This window comes from Papio anubis, chromosome 18 (genome assembly GCF_008728515.1).
Source record: "Papio anubis isolate 15944 chromosome 18, Panubis1.0, whole genome shotgun sequence".
Lineage (NCBI taxonomy): Eukaryota > Metazoa > Chordata > Mammalia > Primates > Cercopithecidae > Papio > Papio anubis.
Window position 1 is genome coordinate 5,557,016 of NC_044993.1, and position 20,577 is coordinate 5,577,592.

Sequence of the window (20,577 nt, forward strand, 5' to 3'; positions counted from 1 at the left end):
TTTCTTCTGTAGATATTTTTTTCAGTTTTTTGAGTTTACTAAATGAAAAAGGATGGAAGTAAATGAATACATAAAGCTATTACTTTTTTCTTGGGCCCTGAGTTATTTTGCAGTATTGTATAGATACTGATAGGTGTGTGTTGATCGTAAGCTTCTAGATTTTCTGTGGCCTTCATTTTGATTTCCTCTTGTACCCAAGAGTTTTAAAATTTTGGTATGCCAGGGAATTTCCCGTAGTCCTGTGACTTGTCTTTAATTACATAGCGTAGAGATTAGAGATGTCTTCTGTGTTATTTTTTTGAGACAGAGCCTCGCTTTGTTGCCCAGGCTGGAGTGCAGTGGTGCGATCTCAGCTCACTACTACCTCTGCCCTCCCAGGTTCAAGCGATTCTCCTGCCTCAGCCTCCTAAGTATCTGGGATTACAGGTGTCCGCCACCATGCCCAGCTAATGTTTGTATTTTTAGTAGAGATGGGGTTTCGCTATGTTGCCCAGGCTGGTCTCAAACTCCATACCTCAAGCGATCCAACCGCCTTGGCCTCCCAAAGTTCTGGGATTACAGGTCTGAGCCACCGTGCCCAGCCAAGAAGTCATCTATATTAGATTTACTCTTTGGAATCACTCTGAGGTTTCGTGTCCTTTCATGTGGTAAGTTAATCTCCTAATGAATTTTCTGTATCGTTTTCCTGAATTTCCCATACTGTTTCCTCTTTAACTTTGAATGTTGTGTTGGTATACTCTGGCCTATGGATTTTTCAGTGGTGATTATATCTTGTTAAATTTCCTTCTTGGTCTCCCTTAATGCTTTTGGCCTTTCTTTTAATCTTGTCTGATTAGACTCTGTCGCTTCTGTCGTGTGTGTTGTTTGCCTTTACCTAGTGTGTTTTTGCTCTGTGTTTGTGAGTATGTCTTATCTTCTTATACACTTTATTTTGAAATAATTTTAGATTCGTATAGAACTTGCAAAAATTGTACAGGAGTTTCTGTCACTCCATGAGTGAGTGGATAAATAAACTGTGGTCCTTCCATGCAGTGGAATACTAGTCAGCTATGTAAAAACACACAGAACAACTTGAAGAGACCTACAGGTATTACGCTTAGTGACAAAAGCCAGTCTTAAAAGGTTCTATACCATGATTCCATTTATGTAACGTTATTGAAGGAACAACATTATAGTGATGAAGAAGGGATTAGAGGTTGCTGGGATTAGGAGGGTGTTACTATAAAAACGTAGTAAGAGGGAGTTTTTCAGGGGCGATGGAACAATTTTGCCTTCTCATTGTAGCAGTGGTTACATGAATTGATGTGTCATACAGTTGCATAGAACTTGTGTTGTGGCGGGGCAGGAAACCACCCTCAGACCCAGTGATTTGCTAGAAAGCCTCACAGGACTCGGAAACTGTTGAGCTCAGAGGGAGAGGGTGACCAGTCTCTGCAGTTGCAGCCCTGGGGCTGTTCTAATCTGTATATTTTCCTGGTAATAGACATGGCTGTGAGCAAGACAGGTGTCAATGAGCTCTGTGGGCCTCATCAACGAATTATCCCACCTGAAGATGGTTGTGGGAAACTCCTGAACCTGCAGTCAGTATCAGAAGACCTGGGCAGACTTGGCCAGTCATTTGGAGCACTGTGCCCTTAAACTCAGGTTTGCCTAACATCAGGTACTATGTAAGAACCAGTGACATTCAAATAGGTCTGCTGATAACAATATTGTACCAAGCTTGTTAGAACAAGTTTATCTGTGTTAAAAAAAAAAAAAAAATCCTGGGATTTTAATAGTAATTGTGTTAAACCTAATAAAACCATCTGGGGAGAATTGATACTTTTTTTTGAGACAGGCAAACAGTATTCAATTTTTAATTTCCGTTTCCAATTGTTCATTGCTAATGTATAGAAATACATTTTTGTGTGTTAACCTTGCATCCTGTGGCTTTACTAAACTCGTTAATTCTAGGAGGGTTTTTCTTTTTTAAAAAGATGTGTTGGAATTTTCTGTATAGACAATTATGTTATCTGTGATTTTCTCCTTTTCAGGCTCTTTTCTAATGCCTTTTAACCTTTCTTGCCATATTACACTGGCTAGGACTTCTAATACTATGCTGAATAGGAGTGGTGAGGCTGGTCACCCTTATCCTGTGGGGAAAGAATTGAGTTTTTCATCATTAAGTATGATGTTAGCTGTAGGTTTTTTGTACCTGTTCTTTATCAGGTTGAAGAAGTTTCCTTCAATTGCTAGTTTGAGAGTTTTTATTACAAATGGAGATTGAATTTTATCAAATGCCTTTTCTGCATTAATTGATATAACCATGTGTTTTTCCTTCTTCAGACTATTAATGTAGTGAGTTATACTGGTTTTTGAATGTTGAACTTTTGAATGTTTGAATTCCATTCCTCAATTAACCCCATCTCGTCATGGTGTCTTACATTCTTTGTACCTGGCTAGATCTGATTTACTCATATTTTGTTGAGGATTTTCATGCATCTATTCATAAGGGATGTTAGTCTCTAGCATTTTTCTCTAGTTTTGGTATCAGAGTGATTGTTGGCCTCATAAGATGAGAAGTGCTCAGTCCCCTTTTAGTTTTGGAATACAGTGTATAGAATTGACATTTCTTTACAAGTTTAGTAAAATTCACCAGTGAAATCGTCTGGCTTCAGAAACTGCCTTTTTTTGGAAGCGTTTCAACTTCAGCTCGTCTATTTAATCTTCAGTGAGTTTTAGTAGTTTTTGGTTTTCAAGGAATTGGTTTATTTCATCCAATTTGTTGAATTTAGGTACATAAAGATATACATAGTATTATTTCTTATTATTGTTGGAATATCTTGAAGGGTTTGTGATACACTTTTTCACTCCTGACATTGGTAATTTATCTTCCCTTTTTTGATAAGCTTCTTGCAAGACTGATAGTTTTATTGATCTTTTCAAAGAACTAGGTTTTGATTGATTTTCCTCTATTTTTGCTTTTGCGTTTGATTTCTGCTCTTTATTTTGCTGTTTCTGTGCTACTCGTGGATGGGTGTTCTACAAATGTAAATCAAGCTAAGTTGCTTAATGGTGGTGTTCAAGTCTACTGTGTCCTTAATGAAAAGAAGGTCTTAGTTTTAATGTAGTCTAATTTATATTTTATTGTTAGCATTTTGTGTCTTATTACAATTTTATCCCTAAAGTTTTATATGGTATAAGCAAGAGTTAAGAGTAATTTTTGTTGTTATTGCGAATATCAGTCGAACCTGGTTTTTTGATTACTTATTTTTAAATGGGAAGTAAGTTTCTTGGGCCAGCAACGTGCCAAAGGATCCTGAAAAGTAGAGCAGGAAGTATCCCTGCCTCAGGGGGAAGCACCCCTTAGCAGACTGTGGAAATGGCACAATTCAGCCTTGACCTCTTAGTGGTTCCATGGGTTGGCAGCTTCTGGAAAGACAGCCCCACTGCTCAAAAGGTTTCTTCTCCAGCCAGCCCTATGTCTGCGTCTCACTAGGAATGGCCGTCTCTGCATCTCTTCCTGTGGCCCTGGTGTCACAGGTTGGGTCGGAGAAGGGCTTCTTCCCAGACTTTGAATCCTACCATGGAGGACTTTGGACTCTGCCTGGAACCCAGGCAGGGGTCCACTCATACCTTCCTTATCTTGGTCCGACCCAGCTGTTACCACCCCTGGTAGCCCTTTTCATAGCTACTGTGGCTGGGTACATTGGTTACTTTTATCTGACAACTTGGCCAGGCCACGTTGATTTTCATCAAACGCTGGTCTAGATGGCACTGTGTAACTAACATGTAAGTCCGCAGACTTGAAGTAAAACAGATTATCCTTCGTAATGTGAGTGGGCCTCGTCCAATCAGTTGAGGACTACAAGAGGAAAAGGCTGAACTCCCTTGAGGAGGAGGAAATTCTGCCTCCAGCCTGCGTCCCCAGCTCTTCCCTGGGTCTCCAGGATGCGGGCCTGCCCTCAAGATGTTAGACTTGCCAGCCCCACAAATCCTATGAACCAGTTCCTTGAAACAAATCTCTGCATCTCTCTCCATCCTCTTGGTTCTGTTTTCTCTAGTGAGGCCTGACTAGCAACTGGGGGGTTCTAGCTCTGGCCTCATTTCCTGAGAGATGGGGACGGAGTTCCCCTTCTGGTTCTCGTTAGTGGTTCTAGCATGGCTTCAGGCAGAAGAACAGCATGGAGCCCTCTCTCCTCTGCCACGTGGAAGAGCAGATCCGTTTTTGGAAGTCTGTGGGGCAGTGGGAAATCCAGCTCGTCTGCAGGCAGCAGGAGACACTGCTGCTCCCGATTCCGGAGAGAAGGGTCACTTCTTGAGAGAGAATCTTGCTTTATTGCCCATGCTGCAGTGCAGTGGTACAATCTCTGCCTCTAGGACTCGAGCCATGCTCGTGCCTCAGCCTCCCGAGTAGCTGGGATGAACAGGTGTGCATCATCAGGCCTGGCTGCTTTTTTTTTTTTTTTTTTTTTTTTTTAATTTTTAGTAGAGACAGGGTTTTGCCATGTTGGCCAGGCTGGCCTCAAGTGATCCGCCTGCCTTGGCCTTGCAAAGTGCTGGGATTACAGGTGTGAGCCACCGTGCCCAGCCCTGCTCTTTATCTCTAAAAGCCTTCCCATAGGCCATTCATGATGGATGGCTGCTCACCCCACGTGGCCATTAACACACAGCTGTGGGTTTCCAACCTGGCCCCTTGTATGAAAAACCCTAGGTAAATGCATCAAAAGAATAATAGCCCCTGGTATAGCGCTTTATTTAAAAAGCCCTCATTTTATGATGAGGAGGTGGGGCCTCCAGGAAGACAATGGGCGGAGTGTGACCATCCTACCCACTACCTCTCAGAAGCCCCATGTATCTGGCACGAGTGGCCTGCGTCACTGCAAGCTGTGGCACAGATACATATATAAAAATCATTGTGATTTAATAAATAGTGTGATGTTTCTGGACAGGCCCCTCCCTGTCTGTCCCAGAGCCAGTGGGCGTGCTGGATGGATGTGGACCTGGGTCCCCGGAGCCCACGAGATGCCTGCAGCGTTCCCAGGAGGAAAAACTGAGTCACTGACAGAAGGCTGCGGCGTCCGTCCTAAAAGTCTCCCCTGAAGAGGAGACACCGCAGGGGCCACAGGCACATCCAGATGGAGATGATTAGGGAAGGTGCCGCAGAGTGAGGGCCACTACACATCTGCATGGTGCGTCTGGACTCTCTGGGTGCCGCAACAGTGTTTTTCGTATAGTTTGAGGAGCTCTGACAACATGAAGACAGATGAGGCCAGTCCAGTTAAAAACAGCAAATCTGCCAAAGGGGAAAACAGAAAAGGGTCAGAGAGCACACCACGCAGCTCTGTGCCCCGGCAGGAAGCTCCTTCCCTGAACGTCCTTCTGATAAAGTGAGAGGTGCAGAGGACCAGCCCTTTTCATTACCCCCAAGGCAGGGAGATCTTCCCAACCCTGGATCCAAAATGCTACAGTTCCAGAAGGCCCTGCCCATCTGTCAAGGCAGCTCCAGGCAGCTCCAGAGCACAGGGTGGTCTGGCAGGCAGCTGGGGGCATGTTACGGACTCGAGCTGGAAGGGGAATGGGTTTCCTTTCCCGACAGCACCTGTTCCAGCACGCTGGTGCTTGCAAATGTCCTGAGTGACCAGTCTGGGCTCCCTGTCCAGTGCACCCTGACACATTCCCTGGGATGAATTCCCAGCGTCTTCCTCTGCTCCCATCATATGCTGTAGTGAGGAATGATCCCTGGCGTCCTGTTGCCATGACTCCCAACATACGGGCTGCCAAGCACAACCCGTTCAGCCGTGGGAAGACGGCCTTCCCAGCAGGTAGAAGCCTCCAGTGAGCACATTGTTTTGGGGCTTTCTGTTGTCTGTTCCTGCAGGGCACTGCTGGTGACCCACACTGCTTTTTGGAGGACAGGGCAGAATTCACCATCCCAGTCTTGCCTGGAGCACATAGGACCGTTGTCACTGCAGCCTCAGGCCTGATGGATAATTCCATGCCCCTCCAGATCTGAGCCACGACCCACTCTGAGCCCTGCCAGCGAGGGGGGGCCCATGAAGGCTGCCTCACCAGCCTCCCTCGTCCTCTACTCCGTGGTGGGGGTGACTGTCAGCACCGTGAGGAGAAGGGTGGGGTCGATGATTTGCCCCTGGCTCCCTCTTCCTCCCAACCCTGCCCCCACACCTGCCATCACCGCAGCTTCAGAGAAGGGTGACACGTTCACTTGGCTGAGGATGTCTAGGAGTTCCCTGGGCCCCACACCACGGTGTGTGTCCTTGGAAAGCCATGGTGACTGAATCATGTCCCTTCCAGCCAAAACCAGAAGACAGACCAGCTCCCTGTCTTCAGGTGACCAGATCGCTAAGTCACACTACTGGCCCCAGGGTCAAGTCCAGGCTCCCCAATCCCAGGCTGAGTCCAGGCCTTGCACAGCTCCCTCCATGTGCTCTGAGCCTCTAGCCTGACGCCTGTGATGCCGATGCCCCTTGGACCCCAGTCCCTATTCCTGAGCAAGGGGCCTCTTCCTGGAGGTTTCTGTGTGTCCTCTGTGCCTCCTCACATCACCCACATTAGAGTCCCTTCCTGTGAGGACAGAAAGGCCCTGAAGAGAGAGCCGGCCCCTGGTGAGTTCCGCTTTCCCGCGCTCGCCCCTCCTGGGCTGCAGCTCCCCGCCTGGCAGCTGCCACGCCCCCCACGGCCCTGGTCTGAGGTCACCTGTCGTTCCCGTCCCCGCCACTCACCGAGCACTCCCAGATTCTCCGTCTGGAAGACCCTCTGCAGCAGGGGGATGTAAATGACCGCCAGCTGCCCCAGGATGGACCCAAGGATGGAGTAGAGGAACATGCGGTTCCTGAGAAAGCCGATCTCAAATATCAGCTTGGTCTGTGGGGAGAAAGTGACATGGGGGATTGTGTGCTGTCCATAGCCCAGGTGCAGGCAGGAGAGCTCTGGCTGCCCACGCTGAGCCAGAGCTGCTCAATGGTGTGGGCAGGGCTGGGGCATTGCTGTCGAGAACACGCCACAGCTCTGCAGCAAGGAGGGTCAGCCCTGGTCTCACCTGAGAGCGGCAGGTCAAGGCGTTGAAGAGATCAAAAAACACAAAACAAGTGAAGGTCATCGTCGTGGTGCGGGGAGTGCTCGCTCTGTCTTCAGGCATCTGGAAGGCAAGCGCACGGGCGAGAGGTTAGGCGGGACGAGACATCATTCATCCTGAACCAAAGGGCACAGGCCTGCCTCACGGCTCCTGGGGCACGGCAGGGGGCCACTTATAAGCTCAGTAATAGGAATGGGTCACAGCTTCCTCCAGGTGTGAGGTCAGTGGGTGCCACACCAGGGTCTCTCCAGCACATGCTGGTTTGCTGCCACCACGAGGATGGGGGCGGGGCACCCACAGCCAGAAGAACCACCACCTCCTCCAGGAAGTAACTGTCTCCCGGGGAGGCGATGCCTCCAGTTAAACCCACAGCGTGAACGTCACTTCCTACAAACAAGGCTGAAGGATGGCTGATGCCCAAGGCGATGAGAGCCTGTGAGGTGACCGAGTGCAGCTCTATGACAGACACCCTGGAGTCCTGCCCAGCTCTGAGCCCTGCAGGGTCTCAGGGGTGGGTGACATTGCAGGGTATGGCCAGAGCTGAGGTGAGACCAGCCCATGGTCAGAAGCTCCTGGGCAGTTGTTTTTTTTGAGACGGAATCTCACTCTGTCACCCAGGCTGGAGTGCAGTCGTGCGATCTCAGCTCACTGCAACCTTCTGCCTCCCAGGTTCAAGTAGTTCTCCCACCATAGCCTCCTGAGTAGGTGGGACTACAGGCACCCAACCATGCCTGGCTAATTTTTGTATTTTCAGTAGTGACGGAGTGTCACCGTGTTGGCCAGGCTGGTCTTGAACTCCTGACCTCAGGTGATCCACCTGCCTCAGCCTCCCAAAGTGCTGGGATTACAGGGGTGAGCCACCACGCTCAGCCAGCAGTTCTCACCTCAACTTCCTACCACTTGAGGAGAGGCTCCTCTGCCTGGCTGGGGCAGCAGGCCATGGATACCCTCCTGCACTCGGTGGCCACACCACAGGGCTAAGCCATGAGCTTGCAGCTGAGTCTCCTGGAGCATGTGTGTTAAAGTGGAGACAGAGGCAGGGCCTGGCATCTCAATTCTTAGGGGCGCAGGGGTGCTGACGCCACTACTGGGACCCCAATCTGAGGACCACTGGGTTGGCCCATCTTTTTCACCCCAAGCTGGACAAGCGCAGGGGCCTTCACGGCCTTCCCAGGCCGGTAAGAACGCAGGGGAAACAGAGCTGTTCTGCTTGGGGCAGACGGAGAGCAGGAGGAAAAATGGATGCAGGGTTCCTGGCTAGGGTCCCTCCCCCTTCCTGCACATGTGCGACCTGCAGTGTGGTCACAGGGGTCACCTGCCTCATTTCCCACCTAGGTCATTGCCCATCCTGGCCCAGAGCTCCCTGAACCTACAGGCCTTGAAAAGTTGACCCAGGCCCAGATCCGAAACAAACAGTCACCTCTAGAGCATAACACAGGAGGATCTTTAGCAGGTTTCAAATTGTTTGCTGGTGACAAGGGAACAGGGGGCATCCTGTCCCATATAGGAAGAAACCTGATGTACGGGGCCTCAAGTACATATCAACTACCGTCTCGGCAAAGTCATCCCCACCCCGCCAGCCTCTGCAGTTCCCAGGCACACACCTGGCGACCTCCTTTCCTTCAGGGGTCACCCAGTCCCTTTGCCTCATGCTCCCCGTCCCTCTGCTGGCACCACATTGTCCTGTGTGTGTACATGTTTGCCTCTCCCAGATGAGAGCTGGGGCAGGAGGGCAGGGACTGCAGTCCCCAGCATCTGTACAGCCCCAGGACTTGGAGAACTCTTACAGAACAAGAGGGGGCGGCCCTCGCTCACCTCCTTCCAGAAGATAAAGAGGGTCCCGCTGATGATGACAACTGCGGACATGAGAATCTTCAGGATGAGGGCTCTGCTGAGGATGGTGTCCCCCACACTCCGCGGTGGCTGCCTGAGGGTGTCTTTGTCAACGGGCTCTACCCCCAAGCTGCTCCAAACAAGACACAGACGCTTTGAAATGAACCAGGAATGAAATACAGGACCCTTGAGACAGCTATGCATAAGCCTCCCAGGCACAGCGGGCAGGGCCAGGCATTTGCTGAATGCCCCCAGGCATCGCACCTGCCCTCCTCATGCCTTGCAGAAGCCCCAGAGCCCGAGTCCATGGGCAGCTGTGCCCCTCCATCTGTCCCGCAGGCTGAAGGAAGACCACCCACTGAGGCCAACCACACACAGTTCCATACACCCAGGCGATCTCCATCACCATGAGGCGACCCCCCACGTTGAGCCTGGAGAAACAGGCTCCAGGCTCTGCCCTCCGCAGGGCCCCTCATCAGCTGAGACCTGCCTCCAGCCAATTCCACACAGCAGGGTTGAGGCTAGACCAGCAGTGGGTGGCATAGTGGGAGCAGCTCAGACATAGCTCAGACTAGCTTCGTGCTCCCAGGGAGAGCTGGCAGGAGAGGTAACCCTCACGCTTGGCTTTGGGGACACAAATGAGGATTGTCTTTCCCTTGGCAGCTGTCACTGGTAATAACAGCAACACTGAGCTCCAGCGGAAGCAACGTCGGCGCTGCGCTCACACAGTTACGCACGCGTGGCCACATGGGTCTCCTGACTCCAAAGTACATTCCTTCCCCCACACCACTTGGCTGGCCTGTGGAAGGGGATATTAAGGAGCGGGTGGACTCCTGAGCACCTACTGGGTAGCAAGGTGCTTTAGACAGCAGGAATAAAACACAAACTCCACCTCCACGAAGCTGATGTTCTAAAGGGGAGACAGATCACAATCAAACCCATAAGGAAAAGCGTGTGTGTATCTTCCATCTCTAGGGAAAAATATAGCAGGGTGAGGGGATTGAGTGGGAGTGCAATCAGGGAAGACTTCCTGAAGGCAGTGACTGGAATGAAGAATGAGAATGAGCAAAGCAGGTCGCCCAGGGAGAGCATCCAGGCAGAGGGAGCGGGAAATTCCATCCTCGCCCAGCCCTGCCGGCCCAGGTACTTTCTCCTCTGCCTTCTACTCCCAGTCTCACTCCAGTGCAACACACTTCAGTTTTCTGGGAACTCCTGATGGAAAGCGGCAGTGTGTGTTCATCCCTATAGCCTTAGGGCACAGCCAGCAGCCCCAGGCAGCCCCGCAGCGGGGTAAGGAGACACAGGGCTCCCAGCTGGCCTGGCCTTACCTCTGCGCCGGCGGCCCATCCATGATAATGTTGATCCACAGGATCTGCATGGCGTTGAGGGGGCTGGGCAGGTTGAACACGGTGGACAGAGTGATGAGACTGAGGGCAGAGATGCTCCTGCGGGCCACACGCAGCCAGTCAGCGGCCACCCACCAGGCGTGGCCCTTAATGACACTCAGAATGCCGGCCTCTACTTACGTGCTCAGTTGGAATCGGACAAAGTTTTTGATGTTGTAAAAAATCCCCTTGCCTTCCTCCACCGCATTCCTGCAAGAGAAGAGAGCCGTTTACTCACAGAGAGGGCCTGCGGGAGGGCTCAGCCAGTACGTTGATTGCTGCAAGGGGCAGTGGGGACTTGCCCAGATGGACGCTGTACTTGGACCTCTGCTGGTTCCCCTTGCTGGCATTCTTGGGGACACATTTGTAGGAGATGGTAGTGTTCTAACAGGTGCCCCTTGGTCACTGGGAACTGATCCTTGAGCCATGTTCGCCCTTCTGTGCCAAAGGTACACTTGATACCTCCAATTGGACCATCAATTACTCTTCTGCCGAGCCCAGGGATCCCATCCCTGCCCAGACTCCCGAAGTGCTCCGTACATCTCAGCAATTTACCAAAGAGAAGAGAGAGACGCAGCAAAACCAGTTAGGCCTAAAAATGAGGTCCGGGGGACAGTAAGGAGGGAGGGAGGGGGAGGCTGAAGGACATCACCTACTTCTGTCTTTAGAAGGCTCTTCATGGAAGCCCTTTTAAACCTTGACCTGGGGTCATGCATGTAGAAAAATCATCTATGCACCGCGCCCCGCCGCGCCAGATTTTACTAAAAAATTTTGCAAAAGAACTACAGAGCTGATATTATGACTAAGTGTGTTAAGGCTTCCTATGGCCAATCAATTGTGGAGACAGCTTTGTAAAGTGCACGATCACACCTGGCCTCAATATTTGTTCATTTGGATTTTTTGATATCAGGTTTAAAAAAGTTTTCCCTCACCCCCAACTACTACGATTTGCTTATGAGGACAGTCTTAGAACTAGTTAAAATTAGATCCAGAGGGAAGGTAAATGTATTAAGAAAAAAATACAGAAAAGTGAAATGGAACAAAGAGTTTTGTGTAAACCCAGAACCTAAAGAGCACCTCGGTGGGGAGCGGTGGGGGTGTTTGCACCCAGGTCTCTTGTCAATACATGAGATGTATCTATCGACACGTGAGCCTCACACTGAAGATGCTCACTGTAATCCTTTCTCACCCGACACTCAACTGCGACCATGTATTTGGCCACAGGTTTTCCCTACAGATTCAGCTGCTGCCCACCAGCCTGAGCGCGGCGGGCATTCCCAGGGACACATGAAATGCACCCACAGGCAGCAAATCCCATCCCTGCTTCATGTCCGTGACATTCCCCTGGGTGCAGCATGTGACTAGCCCCAGGGGCCATGGACACTATGATCCTGCTATGAGAGGCTCTTGGTGTTTGGGGTTGGGGGCACCTGCCACACTGACCAGCCCCGAGATTCAGCTCTCCCTGGGGACTCTGCAAGACCCCCTCTGTCTCCACAGTAGCAGGTCCCAGGGAGAAGCTGGTGGCCCCAGGCATTTTTGCAACTAAAAATCTACCAGAAGGGCAGCTTACATGATGGCTGAGAAGTCATCGTCCACCAGGATCATGTTGGCGGCCTCTTTACTGACGTCCGTCCCTGTCTGCCCCATGGTGATCCCGATGTCTGCAGACTTCAGGGCCACCGCGTCGTTTACCCCATCCCCAGTCATGGCCACGACTGCCCCTGACTCCTGCAGAGCCTTTGGAAAGAGCAGGCAATGAAGGCCTGCAGCCCGAGGACCAGCTCGAAACGCCCGGCCACACACACCCTGTGGCCAGCCCCAGAGACCTCTGTCTGGCACGTGGAGTTTGAATCCCAGCTTCACCCACATTAACTGTGGGAATTGGGTGAGCCCTTGACCCTCTTGACCTCAGTTTCCCCATCTGCAAAGTGGAAGCAACAGTTCCTTCTTCCTAGGGCTGTAGTGAGGCCCAAACTGAGATGGCGGATGTGACGGTGCCCAGCAAGGTCAGGAAAGGCTCATAAAGGTGATCCATCCCCAGTAAAAATATGGTAATCAACAGTGTGGCTCTGGAAACCATGAGGTACCTGGTAAGTATGACTACCTTCTTTGAGGAGTAACTCGCATAGGGATTTACTCTGTAGAGCTAAAAATGACATGAAAGAAGAAAGCCCGTCTACTAAAAGAGCTCAAGGGCCAACTTTCAGAGCACAGGCGAGAAAACCCGCACGTTTTCTACCTTTCTTTCATATGCAGGGTCAGAAAAATCACATCAGCTCTTGATTGGGCACCTGCTGTGTGCCAAGAGCTTCATGGGCCTGGCTTTGTTTAATCCTCTACCAACCCTGTGAATTAGCTGACGGCATTAATAGTTCCCCCATTTTACAGATGAGGAAACAGAGGCACAGAGCTGAATGACAGGAATAATGCCAAAAAGCACCCAGCACTTTGGGAGGCCAAAGTAGGTGGATCACCTGAGGTCAGGAGTTTGAGACCAGCCTGGCCAACATGGCGAAACCCTGTCTCTACTAAAAATACAAAAATTAGCCGGGTGTGGTGGTGCAGGCCGTAATCCCAGCTACACGGGAGGCTGAGACAGGAGAATCGCTTGACCCTGGGAGGCAGAGGTTGAAGCAAGCCGAGATTGTGCCACTGCACTCCAGTATAGGTGACAGAGCGAGACTCCGTGCCTCCAACCCACCCCACCCCGACCCCCCACAAAGAAAAAAAAAACGAAAAAGACAGCTTCTGTTGTAGTTTTTCCCTTTGCATTATCCAATTACAGTTCCCAGTTTTCAGTGTATGTGGCAAGGGTCCCCCAGTTCTCCCCTCCTCCTTAAAAGGATCCCCAGGTTTAGTGGGGCTCGTGTCCACCCAGCTAGAAATGACACTTCCCAGCATCCCCTGCAGCTAAACCTGGGCCCATGACTGCGTTCTCGCCAAGGGGCTGTGAGCGCAAGTGACGCTGGCAACTTCAGAGCCTCGTCCTCTCCAAGGGAGCTGCCCATGTGCCCCTGCTCATCCTCTTCCCCTCCCCCTGGCTATGAAAAGGTAACCCTGGGGGCAGCTGCCCCGGACCTAGAGAAGGAAGCCACAGCCGGGCCCTGCACTGTCACCCAACAGACGCATGAGCTCCTTGAGCCACAGTGTCTCTGGCCCGGCCCCAGCAGCTCAGCCTGTGCCCGCCTCACCCAGCGAACCTTGATGATTTTGAGCTTGTGCTTTGGGCTGGTCCTGAAGAACACGGACACCTGGACACGGAGACAGGGAAGGCGAAGAATCAGATTTCAGAGCTGTGACCCAGCCCCGCCGCCAGCCTTGCCTCTGGGGACCCACCTTCCCCACGCGGTCAGCCAGTTCGCCCTTCTCCACGCTGTCCACCTCCTCCCCAGACATGGCTTTCAGCTGCCCGTTGCACAGGCCGATGTTTCTTCCTTCAGGAGAACCTGTTGTGAGGGTCTGCTCCGAGGCCCCCGTCCCCACCCCTCACTCCCGGCCCTACCTCGGCCACAGGGAATATCGAGAATAAAACCATGCTGGAGACCCTTTACTGAGGACCTACTATGCTGCATGGCCTTGGTTCTATCCACAGGATTAACTTACACCAAATGCCTTATTATCCCCACTTGAAAGGTGAGGAAACACAAGTGACTTTGCTGAGGATGCACAGCTGGTAAGGAGTAACACTGGAACCCGACACGGCTCTGATTCCAAAGCCCATGAACCTTTTCACAGCCCCAGGCTGTGACAACCCATATAATAGTAACTAGTGGGGCTGGGCGCAGTGGCTCACGCCTGTAATCCCAGCACTTTCAGAGGCCAAGGCAGGCAGATTCCCTGAGGTCAGGAGTTCAAGACCAGCCTGGCCAACATGGTGAAACCCCATCGCTACTAAAATACAAAAAATTAGCTGGGCATGGTGGCAGGCGCCTGTAATCCCAGCTACTCAGGAGGCTGAGGCAGGAGAATTGCTTGAACCCAGGAGGCAGAGGCTGCAGTGAGCTGAGATTGTGCCACTGCATTCCAGCCTGGGCAACAGAACAAGATTCCATCTCAAAAAAAACAAAAAAATAACTAGAGCAGGAGGGCTGCTAGCCCCGTACTGAGGAAGACTGAGGGTCAGAGTGGTTCAATGGCTTGCCAGGGGTACACAGCTAGAGGCAGACGGCAGACTGAAACTCTGCATGGCCATGATGCTGCCTGTGAAGACAGTGGATGAAAAGCCCCTGACACACAGTAGGTCCTCAGTATCCATGAGGACTTTTCCCCTTTTGCAGAACCTGCCAACATTTCAGAAACAGGAAACACCTCAGAAATTGGAATGCTGGCCACGAATACTGAGCGTCTTTTTTAAGTCCATAGGGCTAGGTGTGAGCACTCCTGACCAAGTTTGCTGAGGCTTCCCTTTGGTTGCAGCCCCCCATTGTAAAGGATGGACGGGTCCTTTCGTCCTCACCCCTGACCCTGTCCCGGTTACCTATGGCCAAGGCCGTCTCCAGAGCATCTCCCGTTATCATCTTCACGGACACGCCAGACTCGGAGAGAACCTGAACTGCTTCCTTCACGCCAGCTCTCGGGGGGTCAATGATGCCAACGAGACCCAGAAATGTCAGCCGCCCCAGCTCGGGCCCAGAAGCCAGAGCCAGAACTGAGGAAAGAGGGGGAGTAAGGAGGGATCACTGGGGGCTCAGGGGCCATCTGTTTTTGTTGTTTCTGTTTTTTCGTTTTATTTTGTTTAGAGGGAGTTTTGTTCTTGTTGCCCAGGCTGGAGTGCAGTGGTGTAATCTCAGCTCACTGCAACCTCCGCCTCCTAGGTTCAAACAATTCTCCTGCCTCAGCCTCCTGAGTAGCTGGGATTACAGGCATGCGTCACCAGGCCCGGCTGATTTTTGTATTTTTACTAGAGATGGGGTTTCACCATGTTGGCCAGGCTGGTCTCAAACTCCTGACCTCAGGTGATCCGTCCACCTCAGCCTCCCAAAGTGCTGGGATGACAGGTGTGAGGCAACATGCCCAACCCTTTGTTAGTCCCCAGCCAGCCCCCACCATGGCCCAGATCCTCCTCGGTCTGCGGAGGGCTCAGGCATCAAGTCCCTAGACTGAAAGGGAGGACAGAGATGCCTGCAGCAGCTCTCAGGCCTGCGCAGATGCACACCAGACAGAGAGGGGAGCCAGAAACAGCCGCGTAGCAGAAAATACCACTGCTGTCCGCTTGATAGGGTTTGACTGTGTCCCCACCCAAATCTCATCTTGAATTGCAGCTCCCATAATTGCCACGGGTTGTGGGAGGGACCGAGTGAGAGAGAACTGAATGACGGGGGTGGTTTCCCACACTGTTCTGTGGCAGTGAATTCGTCCCATGAGATCTGATGATTTTACAAGGGGTTTCCCCTTCAGTTTGGCCCTCATTCTCTCTTGGCGGCTGCCATGTAAGGCATGCCTTTCACCTTCGCCGTGATTGCGAGGCCTCCCCAGCCACGTGGAACTGTGAGTCTGTTCAACCTCTTTTTCTTTATAAATTACCCAGTCTCAGGTCTGTCTTTACCAGCAGCATGAAAACAGACTAATACACCACTCATGGTATAAGACCCACCCCACTTCCCAACAAAAGTGGCCACAGAAACCTGTTTGAGCTGGCCCAGAATGGGACACGTGAGGTGGAGTAGGATAGGACAGTTCTGACAATTCTTGTCCTCATTTGCTCTGTGCTAACTCATTCTGTCATTGCCAGCAGACGTGGGGGAGCTGCACAGAGGTTAAAAATTGACAGGGGAGCGACCCAGCTGAGGGGACTCTTGCTGTGAGCTTGCCCTGGGCCTTGACTCTCTTTTGGTGGCACAGAAGCCAGGCCCAGCTCCTGCCAACCGGGTGATCTCGGAGGGGGTGGTGGACTTTTCACCTCACTGACACCAAAGACAGGGCTGGCATCCCTCCTGCACCGATGACACTGCTGCTCTTCCTCTCCTTTTCCAATGCCCCCCCCCCCCCACCAAACTAGAAGCAGGAGCATCCCCTGCTTCTAGTGGCCACCTAGCAGCCCTCTGTCCCTGGAGGTCCTCACTCCTGCCTCCGTGCTCCCCTCACCCCGACTCTCCTTCCCGCTCCATGGGGTTTGTCATCTTCCCCTGGATGTGTGTGGGGTCGGGGGTCTCAGAACCCAAGACAGGATTCACTGACTCTTCCAATCCTCACAGCAATCACTCCAGGGGATCTAGCAGGTTGGTGCTTCTCTAAGTCACCCGGGCACTGCCCCAGGCCTGCCAGGCAGCAGGCATCAGTTCACGGTCGCCTGCTGAGGAATAACATCCCTTCTCTTCTCAGGCCAGACATGGGTTGGAAAAACGCACAGGCCTTCTCTAAGGCCAGTTCCCAGGTTGTAGCTTTCCCAGCCACAGGTGGAAGACAAGTTCATTTGTAAACACAAAAGGACCTGCGTGTGGACTGGGGGACACAGGAAAAGGTCTCACTGTTCCTCTGCCACTGACCCGTTCTCATTACACTCTCCCCCAAAGTCTGGAGCAAGCCCCTGGAACACGTCCTCATGCTCTGCAGCAGCGCAACAGGCATCCGGGCGAAGGCGCTGGCTGCACTAGGCCGGGCTGTCACCCGGGCTGGCTCCACTGCCCGGTGGGATTCAGGGCGTGGCCTCACACAGGCACTTCATGGTGCCCAGCACACAGGTGGGTCCCAAGTGCCAGGAGCAGATTTAGAGGCCAGGGCCATGTGGGATGTTTACTTACTCACATGTCCACTCTTAAGTGAGCCATTTCATTGTCAGCAGAGGCGCGATGTGACCAGAACAGGGAGCTACCGAAGGGCTTGGTCCTATCAACCATGACGAAAGCAGTTGCCACCCACGCGCCAGATTTTCTCCCAATCCCTCCACTGTGCAGGAGGGACGCCACAGCTCCGTCTTTGGTGTCAGTGAGGTGAAAAGGACCTTCTTACACCAGCCCCTCTCAGATCACCCAGCTCGCAGGGGCTGGGCCTGGCTTCTCTGCCACCGAAACAGAGTCAAGGCCCAGGGCAAGCTAAGACGGGATCCACCGTCTCTTCCAATCCTTACAGCAATCAGTGAAGTCACTACTCTCGTGCCTTCCTTATGCATATGGGGAAACTGAGGCACAGTATTTACCTGTGGGCCTATTGTAGACCCAGCGCTACACAAACCATTTGGGAGGCAAAGCGCCCATGCTTTGGGGAATGCTCCCCTCACTCAGGAAGAGGGGACACATGCTCGGCGCTGGCTTCACCGTGCCCCAGAAAGCCACAAGGGTCTCGCTCTGTATACCTCTGAGCAAACTTGCCAGCAACCTACAAACTCTGTTCCCCGAAGGGGAAGACCAAGGCTCCTGAGCCAATAAGGCCAACCCAACACCTCTCATTCCCCGCAAGGGAACACCAGTGCCTAAGGCCAGCCCAGCGCCTCTCATTCCCCGCAAGGGAACGCCAGCGCCTAAGGCCAGCCCAACGCCTCTCACCTCCCCCCAGGGGAACACCAGCGCCCAGCAGCGCTTCTAAACGCTTCCTCTGTACCTGGCTAGGGTGACAAATGACACCAAGGGAAATGTGAGTTTTAACGTTCAGCCCATCAGGGAAGGCACTGGCTCTGCTGCAGAAATTTGAAAATGGCCAAGGGAGAAAATATATTCCTTGACTGAAAAGAGCTTCAGGTTTTCCTGATAAGAGGCAATGAGCAAAAAGACCTATTGGGAAAATCAATGTTTGGGGTGCAGCCCATTCACCTGCCTTAGGAAACTCAGCAAGGAAGGGTCCCCCTCTTCTGGGGATTAACAGGGGTCACTGAGGAACTGGGATGAGGTGGAGGCCTGCCTTTCATGGGATCATCAGGTTCCAAGCACGCATCATTGCTGTCAGCATGCTGCCTGACTCCTCGGGACAGGTGACCTCCTTGACTGGGGACCCTGCTTGAATGCACTTAAAAGTCAATGTTACATGCAAGCTTAAAGCTCTGGGCTGGGGCCACAGGCACTGACCCCGCAGACCGAGGGACCCCATCCTCTTCTCTTCCTGCAGGCAGAATGACCTCTGCTGGGGTGTCAGCGGCAGGGGGATGCCTCCGTTATTGTACATGGTGCAGTAGCGGATCACCTCTTCCAAGGCCCCCTTCATGAAGTAAATGTCTTCCTGATCCTTAGAAAAGACAAAGGGAAGAAATCCACTATCACTGGAAGCCTTGGTTCATAGTAACCATCACCCCACTCTGCACAAGGTTACAAAGACACACACAGGGACGTTGGCAGCGGAGTTATTTACACTGGGCTGGTGCTGTTCACAGGTGCTGGACAGGTTCGCTAAGTTCCGGAATCCCATCCATGGAATGTTTTACAATCCAGAGAAAGAACAAGGTCAATCTTCAACCTGTACCACCCTTGTTCTTTTTTCAGTTCCCTTGTTACAGTCACTCAGAGCGTCTTGTATGTTTCATGCATGGGAGGAATCATCCCAGCTTGGACTATGCCTTTGGGGTGTGATTAACTGGGAATATTTCTGTTAGACTGTTGCCTCCCTAGGGCATCACCAAGTCTATTTTGTACCCACCCCCAGCACTTGGCTTGTCATAGTGAACCCACGTGAGTAGCTGATCATTTTTCCTGTGTTTTTGTTAAGCTCTGTCGTGACAAATATGTAGACTGTAAGCTCCATGTGGGGAGGCCCTGGGTCAGTGAAAGTCACGCTGTATCCCCAGCCTCGCTACTGGACCCACCTGGCTCACGTGGGTGCACAGTGTTAATATAACACTGTTATAAGTTAATATATTAATTATATATGTTATTAGTTAATATATTAATTATAATACATATGTATTATATGTATGTATATAAGAATATATTAACTTATATAATTATAATATAATTAATATGTTAATATAACAAGCTTATATTAACCAACACAGGCATCTAAGACACAATATTAAAAGAAAATCTTAAGGGGAAAAGGTAAATTACAAACACTATAAACAGTGACCTTGTTTTGAAAATACCATCCAGATGTTGTCATTTGCATATTTAAAATCTACAATGCTCCATCCCAGACTTAAAACAGAATTACCGCCGGGTGGGTGGTGGGCAGGGAGGGAAGACGGGTGGAATGAAAAAATTTTTATGTCATATTTCTACACTTTTTCAATGAGAAATATTACCATTGCCTTGCAGGGAAAAAGATTTAAAGATCTAAAAGGTTTTTGAAAATCCGTAATCCCTTCTAAGCCCCTGAAATGTACAAGGGGGCCTGACATGAGCTGGCCAAACTGCCCACAGCCCTGAGTGGGAGCTGAGCAATCTGCAGGGGCAGACACGGTAGATTCTAGAAAGAGTGAGAAGGAAAAGGAGGGGTGGAGAAAAAGGTAGAAGGCAACAAAAACTTTAAAAAATAGCTTTTAATGAAAATCTGAAAAGTCACAACAAGTCTGAAAAGAAAATTTAAAAAATCAGCTGCAATGTCCACCCGGGGTGGCCACAGCTTGGTATGTGTTCCTCTAGTCAGGAACAACGTGTGTGCACACGCTGAGGCACCACCCAGACACGCCTTCCGTACTGAAGCATTTGCTTCCCGGTATGACGGGAAGGTGAGCTAAGAAGTATAAACAACTTAGCACAGGGCTGCAAAGAGAGGACTGGCAAGTTGGCAACTGGTGTCAGCAGCAGGGCTTTAGTCAGTGGATTACGGGCTGGTAAATCTCAACATTTGCACCTGCATCAGAATCTGCAGAACACGAAGGTTACGGGGTCCCATCCCTGACCATCTGACTCAGGAGGTCTGGCATGGAACCTGAGATCTGCATTTCTAATAAATTCTCATGTGATACAACCGCGGCTACTCCGGGGACCCTGCTGTGAGAACTTCTGTTTTAAACAAAAAGCCAGAAGCAGAGCCAAGAGACTCAAAGGTTTGATGGTGATTAGGTTTTTCCATGTATTTGGAATGTCACAGAAGCAGCCAGGAACTTTGAAATTATCCTTGAAGTCCGCATTTTGCGTGATTTCTGGGTGGGGGCCTGGGCGGAAAGAGAGAAGAGGCTGAAGGTTGAAAGGGCTCACCTCAGTCTTCAGACTGCATTTCACCGCCATCCACTTCTGCTCTGAACTGAATGGAATCTCTTTTTTTCTTACGTATGAATTTTTAATATCACTTAAGTCCATCTGGAATAATAAAATGCACATTTTTAGTGAGTCATCTGAAGCCAATCTCTATACGAAACTCAGTCCATTTAAATTATTCATTGTTCAAACCACCTCTGGCAGATAAGAAATCCAAGCA

The 20,577-nt window shown here is 51.0% G+C and overlaps 1 protein-coding gene across 5 annotated transcripts in view; it reads right to left on the bottom strand.

The window, feature by feature from the left end:
- Positions 1–4,714: 4,714 nt before the first annotated feature.
- ATP2C2 (ATPase secretory pathway Ca2+ transporting 2) overlaps positions 4,715–20,577 on the bottom strand; it is an 83,624-nt gene continuing 67,761 nt past the window's right edge. For 4 of the 5 annotated variants that reach the window (XM_003917252.4, XM_021932227.2, XM_021932226.2 and 1 more), the window contains 12 exons: positions 20,358–20,459; positions 18,294–18,450; positions 14,774–14,944; positions 13,633–13,730; positions 13,497–13,547; positions 11,867–12,033; positions 10,435–10,503; positions 10,237–10,353; positions 8,891–9,038; positions 7,040–7,138; positions 6,723–6,864; positions 4,715–5,275 (listed from right to left, as the gene is read on the bottom strand). In XM_003917252.4, coding sequence (XP_003917301.1) covers positions 5,157–5,275; positions 6,723–6,864; positions 7,040–7,138; positions 8,891–9,038; positions 10,237–10,353; positions 10,435–10,503; positions 11,867–12,033; positions 13,497–13,547; positions 13,633–13,730; positions 14,774–14,944; positions 18,294–18,450; positions 20,358–20,459 — 1,440 coding nt within the window. In that variant the 3' untranslated portion in view covers positions 4,715–5,156. Of the gene's footprint in view, positions 5,276–6,722; positions 6,865–7,039; positions 7,139–8,890; positions 9,039–10,033; positions 10,121–10,236; positions 10,354–10,434; positions 10,504–11,866; positions 12,034–13,496; positions 13,548–13,632; positions 13,731–14,773; positions 14,945–18,293; positions 18,451–20,357; positions 20,460–20,577 lie in introns of all 5 variants that reach the window. The other variant, XM_003917253.5, reaches the window with a different exon arrangement.